At 40.9% G+C, this 15,599-nt stretch overlaps 2 protein-coding genes across 4 annotated transcripts in view; one reads left to right on the top strand and one right to left on the bottom strand.

Moving 5' to 3' along the window:
- Positions 1–8,649, top strand: part of LIN9 (lin-9 DREAM MuvB core complex component) — a 90,937-nt gene extending 82,288 nt beyond the window's left edge. The window contains exons 11-14 of one of the 3 annotated variants that reach the window (XM_075531044.1): positions 24–149; positions 6,580–6,759; positions 6,910–7,007; positions 7,580–8,649. In XM_075531044.1, coding sequence (XP_075387159.1) covers positions 24–149; positions 6,580–6,759; positions 6,910–7,007; positions 7,580–7,685 — 510 coding nt within the window. In that variant the 3' untranslated portion in view covers positions 7,686–8,649. The remainder of the gene's footprint in view (positions 1–23; positions 150–6,579; positions 6,760–6,909; positions 7,008–7,579) is intronic. The other 2 variants (XM_075531035.1, XM_075531026.1) reach the window with 2 other exon arrangements.
- Positions 8,650–12,987: 4,338 nt separating this feature from the next.
- MIXL1 (Mix paired-like homeobox) lies at positions 12,988–15,394 on the bottom strand. Its single transcript, XM_075542672.1, has 2 exons — positions 15,044–15,394; positions 12,988–13,296 (listed from the first exon to the last, which is right to left on the bottom strand). Exons 1-2 carry the CDS (start codon positions 15,392–15,394, stop codon positions 12,988–12,990), a joined length of 660 nt encoding a protein of 219 aa, XP_075398787.1.
- Positions 15,395–15,599: the final 205 nt, after the last annotated feature.

Here is a 15,599-nt window from a genome sequence, read left to right as displayed (position 1 = left end):
ATCTAATTTGTTTTTCTGTTCAGAAATCATATTCAATGCCCATCAACATTGAATTTCAGCGGAGATATGCAACCATTGTTCTTGAGCTTGAACAACTGAACAAGGATCTAGACAAAGTCTTGCATAAAGTTCAACAGTACTGTTACGAGGTAGGTAATGGGGTTTCGCTGCTTTTATAGGTATTGTGCCCGCCCTTCTTTATGTGAAGCTTAATACCTTCACATTTGGAAAATGCAAGCTAAGTTTTTAAACAGTCCTTTTTAATGTACACTTTTTGTTCCTCATAGCTTCAGTGTTATAGAGTGCTTTACACACTGAGTTATCAACCCTCTTGTTTGTGTTTGTTTTCACTACAAATATAATCTCTAAAAGGTTTTCGAAAAATAATTACTTTTAATTCCATTATCTCAAATACCATGTTTTGGGTTATTTTCCCTTGGTTTGTTTTTACCTCCATGCTTTTTCTCACATAGTGTTTACTATGCTATGCATATAATTTTGTTTCCTCCTTTAAACTTTATATTACAGTTATCAATTTTTGACTTTTAGATATGTGGATCACATGATTATTTGCAAATTGTGTTTGCATATGATTATGTTTAAGAGTGGGGTGGTTCAACAGTTAAACCTAAAATTTGAGTTTCTTACTATAAGACAGTGGTTCTCAACCTGTGGCTTGCGACCCCTTTGGGGGTCAAATGACCCTTTCACAGGAGTCACCCGATTCATAACAGTAGCAAAATTACAGTTATGAAGTAGCAATAAAAATCATTTTGTGGTTGGGGGCCACTACCACATGAACTGTTTTAAAGGCTCACAGCATTATGAAGGTCGAAAACCACTGCTATAAAGCATCATTAAATGATTGCCTTTAGAATGCTTCTCTATTTACTTTTTTTTTCTTCTTTCTATTTTTTTTTACATTTTATTAGGGACTCATACAACTCTTATCACAATCCATACATATACATACATCAATTGTATAAAGCACATCCGCACATTCCCTGCCCCTATCATTCTCAAAGCATTTGCTCTCCACTTAAGCCCTTTGCATCAGGTCCTCATTTTTTTCCACCCTCCCTCCCCGCTCGCCCCTCCCTCTATTTACATTTTTAAAGAATAGATGTTTGTGTGTAAGTAGTTGGTTTTTTATGATAACAAGTAAGTACTAGAGGTACTTGATCTGCCATAGTGACTTATCAATCCACTTGAGTTGATTTAAGGAGAATGAACTATGGTTACCTAAAGCTAGTAGGTATATTTTGTTCATTCCTCTGATTATCCATTATCTATTTAAGATATTTTTATTGATATATAATTCACATACTGGACAATTGTCACCACAGTCAATATTAGGACATTTTGTTCTTATATGCATTGTCCTTAGCACTCTGTTTCTCCCCCCCCCCCAACCTCTCCTGCCATACCCCTAGGAATTTATTAGTATATTTATTTTAATCATTTTATTGGAGCCTTGTACAACTCTTATCACAATCCATACATACATCTATTGTGTCAAGCACATTTATACATATGTTGCCATCACCTTTCTTTTCTTTAATCATTTTGTTGAGGGCTCATACAACTCTTATTACAATCCATACATCCATCCGTGTGTCAAGCGCATTTGTACATTTGTTGCCATCATCATTCTCAAACCATTTTCTTTGTACATGAGCCCTTGGTATCAGCTTATTTTCCCCCTACCCTCCCTCCATCATGAACCCTTGATAATTTTTTTTCTCTTATCTTACACTGACCTAGATGTCTCCCTTCACCCACTTTTCTGTTGTCTGTCCCTGAGAGTGGGTCACATGTAGATAATTGTCATCAGTACCCCCTTTCTCCCTCCTACCTTCCCCTTAACCTCCTGGTATTGCCACACTCATTATTGGACCTGAGGGGTTTATCTATCCTAAATTCCCTGTTTCCAACTCTTATCTATACCGTTGTACATGCTCTAATCTAGCCAGATCTGTAAGGTAGAATTAGGGTCATAATAGTGTGGAGCGGGGGGAAGAGGAGGGAAACATTAGAGCAGCAGTTCTCAGCCTGTAGGTTGCAACCCCTTTGTGAAAGGCAACCCTTATTTCCGAGGATCTTAGGAACCGTGACACTGCTCCTCCCTCTGTCTCCAGGTGGGTCCACCCACGTGCAGACACACCCACATACAAGTAACCAGCATGTAATTACAAATAAATATTTCACAATATATAATTACATTACTGTTTTTGTGATTAATCACTATGCTTTAATTATATTCAATTTGTAACAGTGAAAGTACATCCTGCATGTCAGATATTTACATTACGATTCATAACAGCAAAATTACAGTTATGAAGTAGCAACGAAAATAATTTTATGGTTGGGGGCCACCACAACATGAACTGGATTAAAGGGTCACAGCATTAGGAAGGTTAAGTACCACTGCATTAGAGGAAAGTTGTATGTTTCCTCACTGACGCATCTCTTCCTTGTGACCTCTTTGTAAGGGGATGTCCAATTGTGTACAGATGAGCTTTGGGTCTCTACTACTCACTCCCCCTTATTCACATTGATATGACCCCTAGGAAATTATTAATCCAGTTACTACCTCTGTAGATTTTCTATCCTGGATTTCATGTATAGAAAAACATACAAGAAAAAAAAGACAAAACAAAAATCTCAATCAAACAGAAAGCATAAATTACCATAAATTAACAAGGGCTTGAAAGGGAGCCAAAAGCAGATTTTTTAAAAACAGCAGAAATTGAGGAATGGGTTTTGGGCCCCACTAAATCCTAGCTCCAGTTTAAGAATAGTTAGTTCATACATCATGGCCCTGCTCAATACTCACCCTGAGGAAGGGAACACAAGATGTGAGTGCTATAGCAAGGTATGGTGAGATTCCGTGGTTTCCAGCTATCAGATAAAATAGCATTTGGGGTCTTAAGGCTTGTTTCCAGACAAGCAGCCATCTAAGTGAGATGTCAACTAAGTCCACAAGGAAGAAGCACACCAATAGCAGTCGCCGAAGGATTGTAAATCATATCCTCTGAAGCTGAAGGAGGGAACAGTAGCACAGCCTAAACTGAGAGTGGTCTGCAGAAGGCTATGGATGACATGGGAGCCCAAGGCACGTTTGTGAGAGCTACGTAGGAAATGAGCTTCTGGTGAGTTCCCTCTACACATAATGGAGGGATGGAGGGACCTAGTTACCAAGTAGAGTCCATGGGAGAGATGACGACTACAGAAGAGCAAAATGAGAAACCTGACCTGTGTGGTTAAAACTTGGTCACTTGATCCCCCACTCTGATGCATGTGAGGCTTGGTCTGGTTTCAACACGATCTGTACTTTGTTGTTTTTTACTTGTTCATATTGGGGTTGACCTCAGTTGTGTTATGACAGGGGTCATCCTCTTGAATTTTTGTTACATGTTTTTCATTACATGAAACCTAGGATTGATGAATCTCTTAGGACAGCAAGTAGAATAAGGGTTTCTGGGGCATACTGTTTTGGTGGTAGGGGTGAAAGGTTGCCGATGTCAAGGAGTTCAGGAAGGAAAAGACTGTTCTGAAGCTGATTGTGGCAGCGATCATACAGCACTGCTTGATGGGATGGAACCATGGAATGATAGGATGTCTGTATAACTACCAATAAAATGGCTTTGAAAAAAATTCACATAACAAAACAAAAGAAAGCAGATAATACTAAAAACTAGAACAAATATAAAGTGGGTGCAAGGGGAGATCAAATGACAAGGTGTCCCATTTTAACCTAACTCTATCTGCAATAATTCACCCTACAATGTATTCTGACAAGCAAGACCATTCATATCCCTGGTCCGTCCTCCGACTGGAGGCTTCATGCACATGGGGACCCTGCAAATGGATTTTGGGTTTTCATTCATAGGCTTCCACCAAACCAAGGTGTTCGGAATTTAAGTTCCAATACCATCCTTCTTCCTGATTTGGATTTTATTATTTACAGTCCTGGGATCACATAGGCTGGTGTGTTTCTTCCTTTTATTTTTTAGTGGTTTGCTTGTAGTTACTCACTTAGATGGCTGCTTGGTTTTGTTTTGCTGCAGAAGGAAGCTTTATTGTTTCCATTTGGTCCCCGGCTTGGGGGAGGGGCTCCAGAACAGTGGCATTGGTGCTGTGCTGGCAGGTTCAGGCAGAGGGGCTAAGACCGCCAGCAGGGAGGCAGACGGCCCCTCGCAGGTGGCTCAGCCCTGCAGGTTCCTAGTCGTGTTTGAGGGTAAACCTCTCAAAGAGATCCTCACCCAGCCCGGCCTGGGGGCTGGCCGGCCTGCGGAGGTGGGTCAGGTGGTCGCCCATCTTCTTGAGTAGTTTCACCTCCTTGTCCAGGAAGTGGTTCTCCAGAAAGTCGCAGAGATGGGGGTCAGCGTGAGTGGACCCCACGGCATTTCTGCTTGTTTCAAAACAACCCTTTGAGATCCCAGATGCTATTTTTTCTGATAGCCAGGCATCTTCTTTCTTTAGCACTTTGTATATTACTCATATCTTCAATAATCTGTTTATGAAGCCAAACATTAAGCAGAGCCATGTCATAATAACTAGCTACGATTGAAGTGTGAGCTCGACATCCACTCATAGTTCTATAGCTTATATATGTTCTTGGTTCACTCTAGAGACATCACTATTTTATTGGAAGACACTGTATATCCTCCTCCTCCTGGGGAATATGGTAATTCCATTGGTGATATCATTAATTTAGTCAATGGAATATTATTTAAAACACTGTTACGAAAAGGAAATTATGCCTGTGTAGGGCAGTTTTATAGACCAAAATACATGGATTGTTGATTTTTACAGATTTAAACTGAAATGACTGGACACTACATCAACAGAGCAGGAGTAGGACATGACAAAGGGAGAGCTGTGCTTACTGGACAAGACATGTCATAAAAAAGCAAATATATGGTAGCCCTGAGTCACCATTTAATTATCACTTATTTTTATTTATCATTTACTTACAGTGGTTGTCGGTTACTTAGAAGCAATATTTGTTTTGCTAATAAACACATTGTTCTCCCAATTAGTCCAAGATGACACATCACAAAGCTAATGAAATATGAAGAAATGGGTTGATGACAAATGGCCTTATATAATTTCATATGTAATCAAGGCCTTTTTTTTTAAGTGAATTGGGTGACGATTTGCTGAGCAGATCATCAGTTTCATATTCGATAATACATGCACACTCTTTCATCTCCTTCATTGTAACACCACTCATTGTACTTCTTCCTTGTGTTTTCTGTTCTTCCTTCTTTCCTGGCCCTCCTGAATTGGGTTCCAAATGGTTGAGTATGCTACAGTGTGTGTGTACCTCACCAGTTTTACTGTTCCCCTTACAGGCTTTTGTTTGGCTGCAAATGGACCTGTTTCTCTACCTGAAAGGGTGACTAGGGGCCATTGTTTCAGGGGTTCTGCCAATTTATCTGACCAGTAAACATGATTTCTAAACAAAACATTGAGTTTTCCACATTTTCTCCTATTCTCTTGAGGACGTTGGTTTTCCTCTCTGTCTAGGCCTTTCTAAAGTGATCCCTTTCCAAACAGCTGGTAGCGGTAGGAGCACCGCCTCGTTGTGCTCTGATAGACATGGAGAGAGAGGTTTGAGTGAGCCACAAGTTCACAGGACTGTTTCCATGCACCTTCAGTAGTTTTCACTCTTCTTTACTCCAGACAGGGAGATCTTTGAGCAGGGGTCCTCAAACTTTTTAAACGGGGGGCCAATTCATTGTCCCTCAGACCGTTGGAGGGCCAGACTATAGTTTAAATTAAAAAACTATGAACAAATTCCTATGCACACTGCACATATCTTATTTTGAAGTAAAAGAACAAAACAAACAAAAACACCCGGCGGGCCGGGTAAAAGTCCTTGACCGGCCGCATGTGGCCCGCGGGCCGTGGTTTGAGGGCCCCTGTTTAGATGATCATTCACAATCCTTTAAGATCCGAGGGACTGCTCACCAAAGTGGGATAGAGAACATAATCTTCGTGGACTATGCTTTGCAAATTGACCTTGGTTTCCCAGAGATTATGATTCTGACCCACCACCCCCACCCTTCCCCGAGGTTCAGCACTTCATTCCCTCAAGGTGGTGTTTGGTTATGCCCAGGAAGTTTTCATAACTCTCCCTCCATATGCTCCACCACATTCATGGATTACTAGCAGCAAAGGTAAAATACCTGTGTACAAATATCCTCTGTCACACTTGTAGATGTTCTTAGGATAAGTTTAAAAATGTTTCCAAGAATGGAATCACAGGTTTGACAAATGTGCTACGTGTAATGGAGAGTACTTTAAAGATGATAAAGTTGTTTTATTAAAAAAATTAAATGCATAGCTTTTGGGGGGATTTTGGGTTGGGGGGGTACCACCTCATACATACCATCATCTTAGAAAACAGTGTTAGATAAAAGAAGAAACTTCTGGGTTAAAAGAGAGAGCATCATTTTATTTATGAATGCTACTATTATGAAAATCAAATCTGAAAACAGGATGCAGACACACATAAGATAGCTGTGGCCTTATGAGAGTACATCTTAAGTTTCCATCGTCTATATTCAGCTTGCTCCAGACCAGGGACTCCAGCCTGCAGATCAGCCCACAGACATGAGACGGAGATGTGAAGAAGAAGCACAGGAAATTGTTCGGCATGCAAATTCCTCAACAGGACAGCCCTGTGTTGAAAATGAAAATCTGACAGACTTAATTTCTAGGCTCACAGCTATATTATTACAAATTAAGGTAAATGTCAAAGAAAATTTCTTAATTTTGACCCTAAACAATAACTATGCTAATTTGTTGCTAAGAAACGATATGTCAGCAGATTATATTAGAAAGTTCATGTCTATATTTGTACTGTGATTAAATGTCGAAATACGATTTTTCTTTCAGTGTCTAGCAGAAGGAGGAGACCTGAATTCCTTTGAATTTAAATCACTGACAGATTCATTAAATGATATCAAGAGTACAATAGATGCTTCTAATATAAGGTAAGTCATTGGATGCATCAAAGTGATTTCCATTTAAGTTTTAAGAATTATACATATTTGTTACTAAATTCATATAATGTACCCTGTGAATAAATTTTAAAAGAGCTGTTCAGTTACATCTAGTCGATTGACAATAGATATTCCATGTGGATTTTTTTACATAAAGGAATCAGGAGACTAGACTTAAGGATCATTTTTTTTTTAACTTGTGGGGAAATTCCATTATTTCTTAATTGCATTTTTCTGTGAACTGTGAACTTTGTGAAGTTCCTCGTATTAATTTTTGGTTTAGCATGGAGATTCAACTTAGTAGGCCTTTCCGGTGAATGAAAAGCTAATCCTCTTTCCAGCACTCCAGTAGCTTCCCTGGACAGCATATTCCTTGTTCAGAGCATATTTGTTGTTTCAGCTAGCACTCAAGTAGAACTAAGACTAATATAAGAGATCCCGTCTTTCCCTGAACTCGTTGTCTTAGTTTTATCCTAACTATAATGCAAGTTTTCTCTTTTAAAATGTGTTTTTCTCGATGTATGAAATCAAGTAGCTAATCATATTTCCTTTCCCTTTTTTAGCTGCTTTCAGAATAATGTAGAAATCCATGTTGCACACATTCAGAGTGGCCTGAGCCAGATGGGAAACTTACATGCCTTTGCAGCAAATAACACCAACAGAGACTGAATAGAAGATTTAATTATTCCAACTGCAGAGGACATTATTTTTTAGAAATTCTTTTCCTTTACATAGGCTTCCAATACCAAATACTTAACTGCTGGAAAACAAGGGGAACTAAAATTTCCAAATACGGCATTTTAATATACTGTACTGCTTCTTAAACCAACAGTCTGACCAGCATTATATTTTTCTTTTTTATTCAGCTGCAGTAGCATTGCTTATGTTACGTCTGTTTATTAGCAAGTACTTTTAAAATGAAAACGTCTGAACACAGTATCATTTCACGGAATATGTTAGCCATTTCTTAAGTGCATAAAATCAACCCAGTGCATCCAGTCAACTACTGCAATGGAGAACAAGAAGAAATAAATGGTCTTTCTTTGCCTATAAGTGGCAGTGTGGAATCTGTCTAGAAAATTATAATTCCAGTTGATGTGGTTGATCAACATCTCAATCTTCAAAAGATACCATCATGAGGTGTGGGAAGTACTCTAATTTTTTTTTTAAGGAAGCCACTGGAAGAGAGATGGAAAATAAGGACTTTACAAGTGTGTGTGACATATACTTGTAATGTGACATGGCTCTGTAGATCATTTTATAATTTTAAATATTTTAATTTATCATAATTTATACAAATAAAAACCTTTGTTGTCTGTCTGTTGAAAAAAAATGAAGGAACAGGAAAAAAGCATTACTGCAAAGTGGTGAATTTCAGCCAGTGGATTTGGCATGTCTTTTCCCATTGATTCAGGGCAAAAAAAGCGCTATTGTTATGAGATTTATTAAAAAAGAAAAAAAAGAGACTGATAACACACTATTTTCATATTTTTTGTTTATTTGCACAACTTTTAAACCAGATTACTGGTTAAAATTCAACAGTACACAACTTAAAAAGTAAAAAGATTTTTATAAGGAAAACAAATGTAATAACCAGTGCTGTGAATGCAGAGGAAAGGTTTGGGGACTTCTGGGGAGAAGGGGGGAAATTTGAGGGGGGTATTTTAAAGAAAACCCATGTACAAAAGTGTGTATTTGGAAATTTTTTTGTTTTGATATAGAATATTATAAAGTTAAATTGTTTTCAAATTTGGAGTTTAAAAAAATAGATGTAGAGGTGGTTCTGATTCTTTCAGATGTCTCATAAAATGAGACTTTTTATATGTTAATGTAAAATAAAACTTAAAACAAGATTATTTTCCATTTAAAATTTTTGTATAGTTTCCAAATGCTTCTGTATTCTTTGTTAGTATTGTGCCACTGCAAAACTTTAGCAAGAGTTTATATTTAGCTAAATTGTTATGTTAATTAAGAAATGCATAGATCTTTTATTCTTAATGATACTTGTAATTCTAAATAAATTGATCTATGAAATTAATATCTAAAATTTTAATTGATGTAACAAGTGATAAGCATTCCTTCGCTAAAAAGCCATTTTGAAGAATTCCAATTTTCACTAATTTGTTTTCAGGAAAAAAAATTACACATTCATTATAAAGCAATTTTCAAGTATGGTACCGCCCAATATTATTTCATGAAATTATTTTTCTTTTTCCACCTTTGAGTAAATCACAGTAAGCAATTGTGTCTTAGTACAGAGCCAGTTAAAGACTGAGGTGACTATATGAGGGGGTACCCCCCAAAAAAAAACTAGAATTGTGCTAGGCAGAGCGGGCTTTCATAGCTCGCATTTTCCCCTCTAGGCGAGCATCGAGCAACTCACTCTGAGTTAGTACACCCACTGGCATTTCCTGGGAAGGTTCTTTGATCACAGTGAGTTTTTTTTTTCATAAAAGCATTTTTGTTGGAACTTCATTTTTGTGATGGCCAATTTAAGAGAACTGCATGTGGCTGTGAAATTTTGTTTCTTGCTTGGGAAAAATGCTGCAGAAATTGTTGTGATGTTGAACATGGCTTATAAGGACAGCGCTATGGGAAAAACTCAAGTATATGAGTGGTTTTCTTGTTTCCAAAAAGGTGAAAGAAATGTCAATTGATAACCTCATTCTGGACGTCCATCCACTGCCCGAATGGATGAAAATGTCGACTCTGTAGTGCATTTGGAATTTGTTCCAGCAGGTCTGAAAAGATTGCATAACAGTGTGCGACAAAAAAGGCCTGGTTCGTAGCAGATGGGGGACTGGTTTTGCCACCCTGACAATGCACCTGCTCACATCTCAATGCACCAGTTTTTGGCAAAAACAGCATGCATCTCTTGCCCCGTGCACTTTACTCACCTGAAACGAGGGAGACACAAACGATCAGCCATCTAAACAGATGAGTTTGAAAAATGTTTCTAAGAATGGAATCACAGATCTGACAAGTGTATTAGGTGTAATGGAGAGGACATTGAAGGTGATAATGTTGTTTTGTAAAAAAAATTTTCAATGTTAAACTTTGAAAAAAAATCCTGTTTTATTTGGGGGAAGTGCCCCCTTACATTCCCTCTAGAATTAAACAAATATTTTTAATGTTTTTCTTTTACATTTTTAAAAGTTTCACTTAAATAGCACCTTGTTTTATACTTGTTTCATCAGTTAAATTAAGCATTTTCATGTGTTCAGTGCCATTATGTGTTGGTAGGAGGGATTGTTTTGAAAAATATATTTATATTTTAAATTTCTGTTTAGGGAAGGAGAAATCTATCATTTAGAATAGTCATTTGTACATTGGTTTGAATGTGCTGCCACAGCTTAAAAGTTATTTAGACCAAATTGAGCCAACAAGCACACCACTTGCTTTTTATGTAGATTTGATTCTGAATTATTTTAAACTATGTCGTTCCAAATTTTCAGATTCACTCACTACCATTGAGTGTACAAAAAGATTTGCCTATGAAATGTTTTTCTCGTATCTATGAACCTCCTGCATCTGTCCAAGTACCATGTCGGCAGCCATTACAGTGTCTCCAGGTCTTCTCACTCTACTGCTTGTCACATTTGCAGTCTCCTTACTTCTTAGAGTGATGGGTTCAAGTCCTTTTTGAATTGTGCTCCCACTTGCCTCCTGCTCGTGTTCAGATTCATCAGTTAAGTGTTGGGGGAAAGAGCTCTAGATGGTGTAGGTGTCAGGATAAGAGTGCAGGCTCCAGTGATGATTGCTTTGACATGTGAAACAATACTCATTCGGTATAGAAAGGCTGTGTGGCGTATTGTTCTACACCTATCACGTTACTTTATTAATCCTGACTAAAAAGGCCATTTTAATGTATGGTGCGTCATCGGATCATGGATAACGAGTACGAGGGCCGAGCTAGTCCTAGATTGACCACACCACTTGCTAGCTAGAGTTTTTTTATTTGTTTTGTTTTTTTTGGTAGCTAAAGTTTTTTAAATGGGAATAATAGTCCCTTTCTTTTAGCATAACTGTAATAATGAAGTATATGATCCTAGCAACATTTAGCAGTTAGGGACTATTAAAATTTGAGAGAAGTACTGGCCACTTCTGATTTTAGAGAATCTCACCATTTTCAAAATGTAGAAACCTAATACTTGCAGTAAGTGTATTTTAATTGTTCATTTGGAAAACTAGAGTTTAACACAATATTAATGCAATTAAGCTAAACAGAGGTTTTAATGTGACTCTTGGAGGACTATCTATTTAAAATGTTACATATTTTTCAACTCTGTAGGTGTGCATGAGGCATTTTGTTGAGCCATGTCACGAGTATCAACGTGAAACGCTCTGTGATGTGAGACCTTCTGGCCACTCCTACATAGGCCCCAACCACCATGTGTGTGGTTCATAGTAAGCACTTAAAATAATACCAGCTAATGTTTATTATTCATTTTTGTTTGGGGCAATTTTCAAAGGGTTCAGAAGCCCAATTTGCTACTAAATTACATTCTGGTTTTTAATCATGGATTTGCTACTTTAAAAAGTATAAATCATTTTAATAACTCTGGAAATTAGTACAATTGGCATATGTAACCTTAAAAGCATTGAGTATAGTTCAGACTCTTCTAAGGTTGGCCTCACTGTCCCGATGCCCGGCCTTGCCATGGCCCCTTGAGCCTACTTGAAGCCACAGTACACAGAGAACCCTTACCTACCACAACCTCCTGATGCAGAAAAGGGGAAATTAGAAACCCTCCAAATACCAAAAGTTTTCATTTTTAAATCTTCACTTACATATATAAAAATTTACAAATTGGGAAAGAAAGTCCCAAAATACTTACAAATGTGTTACTAAACTTCCCAGGAGCAAAGATATACTTTTAACCAAGTCACATTTCTCAGCACAGTGACATGCTGCCAAGATATTAATTGTACTTTAAGCTACGTTTGCAGAAACTCATAACTGTTTTTCAGTTTGGGATCTTTAGAAATAGTTTTAGAGCTACATGATATGTACTGAAGAACGGTGTAAAGGCACTAAAGCAGCAAACTCATTTCAATAGAATTACAGCAGAGCACTTGGGGACAAGGGGGAAGAATCCACCAAAGTTGCACAGGAGTGCTCTAACAAGTGCTAAGGGCATCCTGCAATGGTTGACGTCGGAAGTACAAAATCAAGCTTGGTGAGAGAAGTTTTCAGTCTTCAGAAAGGGGGTAATGAGTGTTTTAAAAGAAAGTTAGTGATTGCGATCCCACACTGAAAGGACTTGGTTTTGAGACGGGCTCGAGTGGTTGGGAGACCATGAGAAGATTGACATGACTGCCCTAGCTGCTAAAGACGTTGTCGGTGCTTATTTGTGAGAATAACGGGGTTTTTAAAATTTGGTTGTGTTGAAAGCTACCTTTAGAATTCTCAAAGTAATCGTAAAAACACTTGGGAAACTGGAGGTTCTTGGGGTCATGTGGCTGCAGTCCTCAGAGCTCTAGTTAAATGTAAAGGTGATGATGGGCCAACGTTGTTTTAAGTAACAAATCTTGGTGATAGGATGACTGTGGAAGAAGGTAGGTTTCCTTCAGTTTAAGGTCATCAGCTTTGGAGGGAACATGAGAAGATGGGATCATAAGGGAACCGAGTGATGTTGAGGACTCTCGTGAAAGATCAATGAGTTCTGAACAAGCCCCACCCACCCCAAAATAAAAATAGGGCTGGCAAGGAGGAACAGCATGTAAATGGAACTAAATATGGACATGCAGAGGTAAAATGAGTGTCAGACTCCCTGGGGGGGGGGGGCCACGTCATAGGGTGAAAAGGGAAGAGCCATCAGAGGCGAGAAGTAGTAGTCAAAAATCACGGTCAACCTTTATCATGAAAGCGTCCTTCACATGAAAGCCAGAAAGGTACAGTATTCTGATGTACGTCTTGTGTGGCCGGCAGTCATGGCTTCTCAGTTCAGCCTGAGTTCTCCCAGCATCTTCAAGAATTACCAAAGGCAGAAAAGATGTGTCCCTCCCATGAGCCCAGCTTTGAATCAATGTCTTCCGAGAGAGGGGCATAGGTGTCAAAGCCCTGCTGGCCTTGGGAGCTAGGATGCGAGAAGTCCACTCCATTCCTGTTGGGATCGAGTAGGCAGCTCACATCCACCTGGAGAGGCAGCTGGGGCTTCAAGTACTTCACATCTGTTCCGGGAGCAGCGTGGTTGAAGAAAAGCTCCGGCCTGGCTGAGGACTGAAAGGATTTCCCACTCTGACGCCTTGACTTGGCACGCCTGTTCTGGAACCACACCTGGAAGAGGGAGAAAACTGCTCTTGGTTAAAGTGCTTATGCCGCTTAGGTTCATAGTTCATCATCATAAGTTATGGCTGAAACACTTGCTGTGACTTTCAGAAGTGCAGATGCTGAGAAGCACACAGCACCTGGCTTTCCCTGCCTCCCCATTCCCATGTGAACAATTAGAACAGGGCCCGTTTCTCTCAGCTGCCTGCTGTAGGGACATCTGAAATGAACCATGGGGTCCCAGAATTAAGAACCTTGAGAATCTTCACAAACATGCTACACAAAATTTAATAAAGTACAGGAAAACTAATTAAATTTTAAAAATTACAGTTAAAGCAAGGAGCTCTTGTGATACAGTGGCTAAGCATTGGACTGTTAACCACAAGGTCCACAGTTCAAAACCACCCTAAGGCAGAAAGATGGCTTTGTGCTCCCATAAAGTGGTAGCCTCTGAAACTCAAGGGCAATTCTACTCTGTCCTATAGAATCACTGAGTCAGTATGAGTGACGGCAGGGAGTTTGGTTTTTGGTACACTTGAAGATGATACACATTCAAATGATTGAGAAAATCAATTTTTTAAGTTCTATATACTCTAGTCAAATCAATCAAGGAGATGTTTTGCCCAGTAGGCTTCACTTCTGCTCACCATCACCCCTCAAATAGAGACCACGTCCTTCGTAGGAGGCCTTCCTACCAGCTGTTGGAAGTGACACAAATTAGCACCAGGGATTCAGAGAAACCAAATCCATTCTCTTCCAGTGTGAAAATGAGGGCTACTACTTAAAACTGATGGTGGTGCAAGTGGCGAAGCAGTCAGCTACTGATGGAGCATTTCAGTTTCAATCTTGGCAATCTACTGAAAGATCCAGCCCTTGGCAGCTCTGCAGAACCTAGCTCTCCGCCCATCCCCTGGATGGGGTCACAAGTGGATCTTGAATTACAATATAGGTACGCAATGGCAACTGGTGTGCTGCTTTCAGTTTTTTCTTTTTACACAACACTGCACTTGGATGCAGTCCAGAGTGATACTAATGGGCAAAAAGGCTTCTCTAACAGGAAGCTAAATTAAAAAGTTAGGCAGTAAAAGCGGGTTGCACGAGGTTTTTGTTTTAAGGCAAGAGGTTGGTTCAAAGGACAAGAAAGCAAGACCCTGCAAATGCTTCTAGCTTACCCCAAGCTACTATACATATCCTTTTGAGCCACCATCTGCCTAGAAAGTGGGAGAAGGAATCACCGAGTCAGCCCAGCCCTGTCCTTGCTCAGCTGCCATTCCAAACTCAAACACCAACTGCACCTCCTGGGGCTCCTGCCCGGGATGAGTAAATGGACTTTCTCTTTGGTGCTTGTCTGAGTTTCAAAGGCCCAGCTAACCTCGCAGGGACACGTGTTATACTTTTTAATGTGTGCGTGCCTGAACTACGTCACTGGCAATCACCGGGTGGTAGGTACTGTTCACCCAAGTCCGCTGCCATCGAGTGACTCGCAGTGACCCTATAGGGCAGGGCTGTCGCTGTGAGTTTCCCAGACTCACTCTTCAAGGGAGTGCAAACCCTCTGGTTTCAAACTGCCGACCTTGTGGATGGCAGCCCACTGCGTAAGCACTACACCGCCCACCGGGACTGCTCGTTAAGTACTGGAGGTGTCCCTAGTTTACAGCCCAGGACACGAAGCTCGAGGAAAGCCGCTCGCCCAGAGGAGGGCGAGTGGGCAGCACTTGTCGCAGCGCCTCCCTCCACGGCTGGCCCGGCTGCTCACCTGGATCCTGGACTCGGGGAGCAGGGTCTGCGCAGCCATGCGCTCGCGCAGATGAATGTCGGGGTACTTGGTCCGGCGGAAGACCAGCTCCATAAGCTGCAGCTGCTCGGCGCTGAACGACGTGCGCTTGCGGCGCTGCGGCACCGACGAGGCGGCCGGGCTGGTGGCGGCCGCCGACGCGCCCAGGCCAGGGAGGGACTCTGCGAGGAAGCCCGCGAAGGTCGCCGTCGGGGCGCTGGGGCCCGCGGGCGGCGGCGGCGGGAAGGCGGCGGCGGCGGCGGCGGCGGGTCGGTACCCGGGGACTGGAGCGCTCTCCTCTAACTGGAACTGGCTGGACTCTGCTGTGGCCATCGCGACGCGCCCGGTGTTCCGCAAGCCCGGGAGGGAGGGGGCCGCCCTCTAGTTATACGTGCCCGCGGGAAGGGGTGGCGGCCCCATCAAAGGGGTGGTCTTGGGGAGGCCCGTGCCTTCTCGGGGTGCGAGCCCGCCCCCACCCCCGCCAGACGCCGGTGGGGAGTAATCGCTTCCGCTGACCGTGGCACAGAGGGGAGGGGAG

This window comes from Tenrec ecaudatus, chromosome 1 (genome assembly GCF_050624435.1).
Source record: "Tenrec ecaudatus isolate mTenEca1 chromosome 1, mTenEca1.hap1, whole genome shotgun sequence".
NCBI lineage: Eukaryota > Metazoa > Chordata > Mammalia > Afrosoricida > Tenrecidae > Tenrec > Tenrec ecaudatus.
Note: the sequence above shows the minus strand (reverse complement) of the source record. Positions and strands in the feature narration are given on the sequence as shown.

Excerpts from the sequence above, each read along its gene's own strand:
- MIXL1 (XM_075542672.1), bottom strand. The coding sequence starts at position 15,394 with ATGGCCACAGCAGAGTCCAGCCAGTTCCAGTTAGAGGAGAGCGCTCCA. Across the intron at positions 13,297-15,043 it reads TCCCCGAGTCCAGGATCCAG|GTGTGGTTCCAGAACAGGCG; the intron begins GTGAGCAGCCGG and ends TCCCTCTTCCAG.